This window comes from Vigna unguiculata, chromosome 3, assembly GCF_037176805.1.
Source record: "Vigna unguiculata cultivar grain cowpea cultivar isolate G323 ecotype 2 chromosome 3, ASM3717680v1, whole genome shotgun sequence".
Lineage (NCBI taxonomy): Eukaryota > Viridiplantae > Streptophyta > Magnoliopsida > Fabales > Fabaceae > Vigna > Vigna unguiculata.
Genome location: NC_140794.1, coordinates 42,144,513 through 42,154,046, shown reverse-complemented (window position 1 = coordinate 42,154,046; position 9,534 = coordinate 42,144,513). Strand labels below are relative to the sequence as shown.

At 34.6% G+C, this 9,534-nt stretch overlaps 1 protein-coding gene across 1 annotated transcript; it reads left to right on the top strand.

Annotated features, from left to right (window-relative positions):
- Window positions 1–789: 789 nt before the first annotated feature.
- Window positions 790–7,427, top strand: LOC114178132 (Tetratricopeptide repeat (TPR)-like superfamily protein). Its single transcript, XM_028063860.2, has 4 exons — window positions 790–1,332; window positions 1,824–1,976; window positions 2,068–2,273; window positions 7,043–7,427. The coding sequence occupies exons 1-4, from the start codon at window positions 913–915 to the stop codon at window positions 7,248–7,250; spliced, it is 987 nt and encodes a 328-aa protein (XP_027919661.1). The 5' UTR covers window positions 790–912; the 3' UTR covers window positions 7,251–7,427.
- The last annotated feature ends 2,107 nt before the right edge of the window (window positions 7,428–9,534 follow it).

Sequence of the window (9,534 nt, the reverse complement as noted above, 5' to 3'; positions counted from 1 at the left end):
CAATGAAGTTTAATGAGAAGAAGTTAGAAAGATAGTGAAATATGTAAAAATGAATAAATAATTAATTAAGATTTTAATTTATATACTCAACATAATAATGATAGTAGTTAGAATCGGAAAATTAATGATAACAAAATAGCAACAACAATTTTTATAGCATTGATGATAGTGATAGTGATACATAAAAGTGATAATAATGTGGTAAGATTAGTAATTGTGAGTAACAATAATAATAATAGCTATAATTTTATAGTAATAATTTTGAATAACTGATACATTTTTAAATTTTTATAGTAATAATTTAAATTTTATAATAACTGTTTACGTAATCCAAAGTATTTTCAAATTTTTAACTGATACATTTATTAAAATTTATTCAAATAATATTTTAACAGTTAAGTTTATCATCAAACTTTTTAAAATTTATGATACATAACAATTTTACATTTGACATGCTTTCTATTTAACTAAACTAAATATATTTCACTTTTTCTAAATTAATTATTTTGTATGTGATACGAAATATACATAATGTATAAATACTTGTTAGATTTTTCTTTACATTAGCAAGCTTTCCTTTTTCAGAGTTATTAATGAAGGGATTGGAGAAGTTCATTTTCCTTACAAAATGGAGTTGATGGGGAAAGGGATTGGTAACGTAGAATGAGTTTAGGAAACGACAGCGTTTGGACGAGAGAGGGTGCCACACGTCACTGGCCTAGACGGCGCCACGTTCCCGTCTGAATTCTCACCCAAAAAGCGACAAAACAGAGAGGAAAGAAGAAGCTATGGAAGATATTTACGGAACAATGATAGAACTGAACAGTAGAGAATAAAGATATTTTTGGTTCTGCTTCTGTGTTCGTTATTAAAACCAATCAATTTCTTGCTCACTCTTTTCTATTCGCTCATATGGCTGTCAACCTTGGAAACCTGGCGCTGTTACTGGACCTGGCTTCGCCGCGCGGCGCGATTCTAGAGAGGAAGACTCGTCCCGTTGGATCCGACATCGTTTTGAGCTCGGCACCCTCCAAGAGGGACTCCCCCTCCTCCTGCTGCTATGCGCCCGAGGGAGACGCGCGGAGCCGCGTGGTGCTGGCGCGTGGAAAGTCTAACTCGGAGAAGAACGGCGTGGAGTTTGACAGCGACGAGGAGGAGGAGGAGGAAGGCGGGATGGAGGACTGGGAGACGGAAATGCGGCGGAGAGTGAGGGAGTTCGAGGCGAGGAGGGAGCTGGAGACGAAGGCGGAGGAATTACAGAGCAGCGTTGATGAAGGCAGGGAAGAAACTGAGGAGGAGAAGAGGATGAGAGTCAGGAAAGAACTCGAAAAGGTTCTTTTTTTTTTTTTTTCTTAAAACTCATATGACAACTTAGACTTCATTATCGGTACTGGTCTTTTTTTATATATGAGACCTAAATACCTAATTTATGCTGACCAAATTAAGATAGTTATATTGGTTAATTTTAATTAATATGTCAACTCTAAGTAGCTGTATGTTTGTCGTGTTTAAGAAAATAATGCCCTTATTTGTTTTTTTATTATGCATGACATGGATTATTTTAGAAGTCAATAAATTTAGTTCGCATGCAACGTCTGATTAGTTGCATTAAGTTTGGTAACTTGTGTTAATTTTTAGCACAACCTTTTATTGTGCATATTACTAAGTGAAGCTCCAGTCTAGAAAAACTAACAAAAAAATGAGTGATGAATTAGCTCTAGGTTTTGTTCTTTTAACACAGGGTAACAATTTTTGTATGGAGTCTATATGTTGAATTGGACTTGTTTCATATTTGTTGTTTATTGGTTTGGTGGATCAATCAGGTGGCTAAGGAACAGGCAGAAAGGAGGGCCACTGCACAGTTGATGTTTGATTTGGGCCAGAAGGCTTATGGCAAGGGCTCCTATGGACGTGCCATTGAGTTTCTTGAAGCTGCTCTCACTATCATTCCAAGACCTACATTATTTGGTGGTGAGGTTGGTTCTTTCTTGCCTCGCCTAAATAAGAATTTCTGTCTGATTGTTTTAAGAGGAGGTAAAAGTAATTATAAAAAGTTGTGTATTTCAGATTCAAATATGGCTGGCTATGGCTTATGAGGCCCATAACCGCCATAAAGATTGCATTGCTCTATACCGGCAATTAGAAAATACACATCCGAGTATCAGCATCCGACGCCAAGCCGCAGAGCTTCGGTACATTTTGCAAGCGCCAAAACTCAAGATATCCCAGGAGGAGATGGTGACCATACCCTTGATTGGCTCTAGTTATGACAGGTGACTTCGTTGTTCATTTGCAAGTTAGTCTCCTTCAAGTTTTTGTTTATTAATATCCTACTTTACCTCAGGTATGATAATGCTGTTGTTGTTTGTGTTACTTACTACTTTCGGTGTAGTAATTGACTGTGCATTATTCTCATATTAAATGGGATTCTTCTAACTTGTGCTGAATAGATATGCTTGCTTTCTGGTAAAGGTTTTAGTGTTTTGGATTGTCAATGATTCATTTTCAACAGAGAATACATGATTTGTAATTTGAATGCTACTTGTTCATCGAGCTAACTTTTGAAGGCCCTTAATAAGAGGGGAAATGTGTTGAAACAGTATTTATGTTTGAACTTATTAATATATTTATATCGCCACTCATTTACTTTATATGCATATGACATCACTAAGCAGAATGTGCATTATTCCAAGCTCAGGTGATACTGGATTTGATATTCATCCTATGTAGTTGATTCAATTTTGGTTAGCTAGTGATGTAGTTTATGTAACTTAATTAATGTCAAGGTCATTGTTATCGGTGCCTTAGTTCATAGTTCAGTGAGAATTAATTAAGTTCCTCTTGCTTCCGCTGCCTTCAGATTTGATATCATATTGACTATCATGAAGTCCTTTCTTTTCATTGAGATATTCATAGGTTTTTGCTCGATTTATTCTTTTATGAATCGCTTAAAAAAAAGTTCATCCAAATTCAAGATCTAATAAATCGAATAATTGAAAATTACTCTTCAATTTAACGAATTTGTGATTGCCGAATATTAAACTGATTGATTAATTTTTTATACCGTATTCCATCTTTCTTTGACAAATAAGACAATAATCCTTGCCGTTTTCCCAAAATTTTACGTAAACTTGTTTGGGATGAGTAGTCTTTTCGGTGCAATTCAAAAACCTGCTTACAACTCCCACTACATGTGCTATGTCAGGTCTGGTGCAAACCATAACATACATTAAGTTCCCTACTGCAGATGCATATGACACTTTAGACATGTGACTTCCTTCTTTCTCTGTCTGAGAAGATTGCCTTTTTAAGAACTTTAAGTGAGTTCCCAAAGGTGTATTCCTGGTTTTAGCATTTCCAACATTAAACCTGCTAAACAATTTTTCTATATATTTTTCTTGAGATAAGTTTAGAATACCTTCAGATCTATCCCTAGAGATTCTCATACCAAGAATTTGCTTGGCTGGACTAAGATCCTTCATTTCAAAATTTTCTGACAATTGTTTCTTCAACATGTCAATTTCTGTCATATTAGCACCAACAATCAACATGTTGTCAACATACAAGGCAATAATGATATAGTTGTTAACATATTTCTTCACGTAAAAACAATAATGTTCTTCACATCTGTGAAATCTTGAGTTTCTCATAAACTCATTAAACTTCTTGTACCACTGTCTCGGTGCTTATTTCAATCCATACAAATTTTTATGAAGCTTGCATACAAGATTCTCTTTGCCTTGTACTTCAAAACCTTTTGTTTGTGCTACTTCCTCAAGATCTCCATGTAGAAATGCAGTTTTCACATCTAACTACTCCAGATGAAGATTTTCTGCAGCTACTATACTCAAGATAACTCTGATGGTAGTCATCTTGACGACAGGAGAGAAAATTGCTCTAAAGTCAATTCCCTGTCTCTGTTGGAACCCTTTCACTACGAGTCTAGTCTTATATCGTTTGCTGCCATCTGGTTCTTCTTTTAACCGATAGACCCACCTGTTTTGCAAAACCTTCTTTCCTTTTGGAAGCTTAGTTAAAGACCATGTCTTATTCTTCTAAAGAGACTTAATCTCATCTTCTATTGCTAGCTCCCACTTAATAGATTCATCTCCCTGCATAGTCTCAGCAAAATGCTCTGGCTCACCAGCATCAGTTAATAACAAGTAATGCAATAAAGGAGAATACCTTTGTGGTGCTACAATTGTTCTGCTAGACCTTCTAGTCGGTAATTCAAGAGTTACTAACTCTACTGTTTGTTTAGGTTTTGACCCAGACCCTGACTCAGGCTCTGACTCAGGCTCTACTTCTGTATTCTGCCTTCTGTTGACTACATCACTTTTTGAAATTTCTTCTAATGATACCTGCTCTGGTTGTTTATTTGCATTTGCAAATTCTGCAGTTCTGTCATTTTAGAACATGTTTTCATTAAAAGTAACATTTCTACTTCTGATAATTTTCTTGTTTTGGTCATCCCAAAACCTGTAGCCATACATGTCATATCCATAACCAATGAAATAACATCGATTTTCCTTAAGGTTCAATTTATTTCTACTATTAGAGTTCAACAAAATATATGAAGCATAACAAAAAACTTTCAGATGTGAAAGGTTTACCTAATTTTTAGACCATACTTCTTTAGGTAACTGATAACCTAAAGGAACTGATGGTCCTCTGTTTATGAGATAGGCTAATGTGCTTATTGCATCAGCCCAAAATACCTTGGGTAATCCTAACTGGATTCTCATACATGATTCTCATACATTGCTCTTTCATTCAAGGTTCTGGTGTTCCTGGAACCGTCTTGATCATTCTGATTCGTTCTCTGAACAAAACTCTTTAGATTGACTACTGTCATATTCTCCACCATATTAGACTTTAAACATTTAATCTTTAAACCTGTTTGAGTCTCAATTTCTTTTTTCCACCTTTTAAACACAGAAAACACATCAAATTTATTTTTTAAAAAATAAACACATACCTCTCTTGTAGAGTCATCAATGAATGTTACATAATACTGGGAACCTCCAAGGGATTTCACTGGAGCTGACCCCAAACATTTGTATGCACTAGTTCTAATCTTAATGTTATTTGCACTGATGTCAATTGCGCAAGAACCCATTTTTAGGTTGATTAGCCTACGAATCAAATACACTTTATTGGCTGCAAATGGCTTCTCATACATATTTGACAACACCTTCATCTCTCACTACTTCTCTAAACTGAGATTCCTAAGAAGAAAAAAAAAAGAACCAAATCTTTTCTGATGTGGAAGATCAGACAATGCTGATACCAATTGTTAGGAACAAGGCAATAAAGGAGAGAAAAATAAACACAGAGAATTTAACATGGTTCAACGTACAATGTGTATGCCTACGTCCACGACTACACTAGGAAATATTTGTATTTCTGGTGTATTTCAAAGCTTTACATAGGGTCTCTTATATAGTAAAATAAAGAACCACATCTCACAATTCTAAGCGATATCGGACTAAATCAAGCACTATAATACTAACACATCGGATGGATATAATTTGAGACAAATAACTTGGTTAGTAATGGTGATTAAAATATTAAATAACTAGAATAAGATGGATCCACGTCCCATCTATTGGTGCTTTAGTAGAGTTACAGAGCATATTTCGTGGTCAAGTTATCTAAGAAACTGGTAGTGTATAATATTTGTTGTAATGTTTAAACATACATTAGTTTTTAATTTGTGTTATTTTGTGAGTCTTGTTCTTCTATACTCAAATGGTTTGCATTGTCAGCATGGTCCATTAGCCTTCCATTCACAAACATATCTAGAGCTATTTACTTTTTAAGTTTTATCTTGCTATTTGACTTCAACTTACGTAAGCAGTAGTATGGTTTATACAACTTGCACGTTGTGATAATTTTCAACTGTTCCATAACCAATTACGACTCTGCAAACGCTTATATTATGCTATTATTAGTTATACAATAGAATTGATCAGGTCTTTCTAGGTGGCTTTTTGAGTATTATGCTAAGATCGTATGTAAAGCGAGAAAGAGCTCTACCAGCTCCCCACTTATGTGGTGGAAAAGCAATGACCTTTTTGTCTTGCCGTGCCACCACTTTAAGCCGTGGGCTTTCATTGCTGAAGCGGTAGTCCAGGAGAGACTGATGTTGTAGAAAAAGGGATTTTTTTGTTATGGCTAATGCATAGACACATCTGTTGTTCTGACAGCCAAAATGATTGGCGACAAACAATCGATGATTATTCTAGAATTTTATTGCAAATAGAATTGCAAATCAGTAGGATTAGAAATAACTATTTTTGCTTCATCTATCTTAAGATAGATAGTGTCCTTTTCATATTATAAACCCAATTGATTTGGATTTCCATCTTTTCTTGCTGCCCGTATTACATTTATACCTAGTGTGAAGCTTTCCTTAACGTGTTTATAATTATTTTCTTGTATGTGGTTTACTGCTTTTATGGTGACCTCAGTTGTCAGTGGTCTAAAATAAAAATGATTTTTCAGTATTTCAATGCGTAAAGAGAAGACTAATTAGGTACTCGCTGATGGTGAACATTTAACAAATCGTCAGACAATATCAATGGCGCTATTGTTTAATAATTAACTCAATAAGAATCAGTGATAAAGCTGAATTTTTGGTAAAGCACATGGTAACTGAATTTGTCACTCAGGTAAGTCAAGAATGTAATTATGGATGCCCAATTCTTTCTCTTGATGGTCCATATTCTTTTTCAATTTTTCCTTCGTCTCTTTTAGGCCTAAAGGTTTAGGGTAACATGTAGGACTGAATTAGCTGCAACTTGCTGAAGTTGTATCATCCTTTTCCGTTCCTTTTGGTTCTTACAAAATCACCATATGTCTCTTTAAATGCTTCAGTTTTCTAGTGAAAGGAACACCCACTGGCATTATTACTGAGGAGCGTTATAACTGCATATACATTGTTCTTTTGTTATACTGTAATTGCATATTCAAAATTGTGGTTTATATCCTTCTTGCTACGTTTGTGATGTAAAAAATATGAATTATGATGTAATTGTAGCTATGCGGCAACATGGAGTGATAAAAACAAGGACAAGGATCGAAGAATGAGTGGATCTGTGACGAGTCAGCTTCCATCATCCAAGGATTACCTTGCGGACTTTCTTGTATGGAAACCTCCCATTGGGTTGGGGAAAAGTCGAGCATTCTGGGTTGGCTTAACGATATGGTTGGGATTGGTTGGAACCGTCCTCTTTATTCAAAGATAAAGTACACTTATATACAAAGTTGGACTTCTCCAATTGTGATGTATACATTCTAATTTGTTGCTATAGTTTTTCTTTTTAATATAATGTGAAGTCCATGGTGTAATATTAGAGAATGTATGGAATAGATTTGTAAAAATATTGTATGTATAAAATAGATGAATATGGTATTTTGTTATATTTCCCTGGTGTGATGTTCTTATGATGAAATTACAAGGATTATCAGTAGTTCTACTAATGAAGAAAGCAGGTGTTTAGCAGAATTTCTCAATCTCTGTTTATACCCTCTTTGTTGTCTGCTATACTAGTAAGCAGGGTCTGTTGGAACAGGGAATGCAAGGTCTTATGGTTCGTTATTTATTGGTATTGTAATAAGTATTTTATTTCTGACACGAATAAAAGTGTTCTGCAGTGCTTTGTAACAGCAACTTTTTGGGACCATTTCTTAGACATCATCAGCTTTATCTATAATCAGTGACTTTTGTCTGTGGGTTTATGCTGTCCAGCTCCAGCACTAGCAAAGCAAGACCACAACTGAAATCGCACTGATGGAATAAGAAATTCTGCAGTCATACTCAGTTTTATGCCAAATATAAAAATTTAAGTTGTTAAATACCATCTGAAAAGGAGTAAAATATATTTAGATCCTTTTAGATTTGGTTCAAATCTAGTTTGGTTTCTACATTATGTTAATAATGATTTTAGTTACGTAAGTGTGGTCAAGTTTCGCGTTTGATCATCCCAGTCATATTGCTCCAATTTAAAATTGTTGTTTCTTATCATGTCAGTAATTTGGGTTTATGTTTCGGGAAAATCATAGGATTTTGGAGAATTTTGTCATTTTGGCTTTGGATTTTCGGGCGCCTCTAACATGAATACTATGAAGGTTATTTCTTCCTAAATTTTCAAAAGAAGGAAAATAATAATTTGAAAAAAAAATTGACAAACTTTGACAAAATTTTCATAAATAAAATTAAATAGATTAATATTTTATTATTTAATTAAAATAATAGTTTTTTTTATCTAAAGAAGTAGTTTGTCAAAATATTTTCTTTTCAAACTATCATTTTTCTTTCCAAAAATATGTATTCTCATAACTTTTTTTTTTTCTTTCGAAAGATACAGTCTAAAAAATAATATTTTACATTTTTATATTATACATTTTGAAATACAACATAAAATATATTTCAGATTAATTAGTTTAAAATATAGATACATTTCAAATTTTATAATATGAAATATATATATATATATATATATATGTATATATATAATATTTTGTGTTATACATTCTGGAATATAAAATAGAAAATACATTTTTAATTATATATTTTAAAATACAAAATTTAAATAAAAAAACCTTCCAAAACAATGCATAAAAAGATTTAACATTGATAATTGTTGGGTCTTTTGAGTCTTTGGGAGATAAAACAATAGTGTTATTTGTAACGTTCCAATTAAACGGATAAAATCAATTTAAATAAAATGCCACATATAAAAATATATAGAGAGTACATAAATTTGGAATATGACGTACACAGTACTCAAACATATTCATAACAAAAGGAAAAGGTCCCACATGGCCTAAACGACGTACAGAGTCTCGTCAAGTGCGAGAGAGAAACTACTACTACTACACTCCAAGCTGTAGGCCCCCAAAGACGTCCAAAGATTTCATCAAACTACGACATCTTTACTATCGTTACCACTGCTAGAGATTCTCACATCTGCTCACATAAATGAGGTTGATGGTCATCGCAAAGGTGGAAACCACACACAATCATACAAACAGGCAAAGGGTAAGCTAGTGAAAAGAAAGTATTCACATCGTACACTCAACATACATTTCCATATTCAACCATAAGTACTGGGAAAACACACATGATATACCAAACCAATTAGAGCTCCAATAATAAACTATCCGGTACCTTATTGAGGCACCACAACGTGACGGTGGAATTACGTCCTGGCAGTGAGGCGTCACCACGAGGCCTTCGCGAAATTACACCCTTACAAGAGGCACCACCACGTGGCCGTTGTGAAATTACGTCCTGACCTTGAGGCATCACCACGTTACCCTCGTGAAATTACGTCATAATCTCGAGGCACCACCATGAACTCTCACCTCGAGGTTCATGGAATTAGGTCCAACCGTTGAGGCACCACCGTGGACTCCTCCTAGAAGGGCCCACGGAATTATGTCCATAAGATAAGGCACCACCACAAGCCCCACCACAAGGGTCATGGGATTATGTCCTAAGCAAACCTTACTCATGCATTATCAACC

Coding starts and splice junctions, on each gene's coding strand:
- LOC114178132 (XM_028063860.2), top strand. CDS start 913: ATGGCTGTCAACCTTGGAAACCTGGCGCTGTTACTGGACCTGGCTTCG. Junction 1,333..1,823: donor TCAGGAAAGAACTCGAAAAG/GTTCTTTTTTTT, acceptor TGGATCAATCAG/GTGGCTAAGGAACAGGCAGA. Junction 1,977..2,067: donor CTACATTATTTGGTGGTGAG/GTTGGTTCTTTC, acceptor TGTGTATTTCAG/ATTCAAATATGGCTGGCTAT.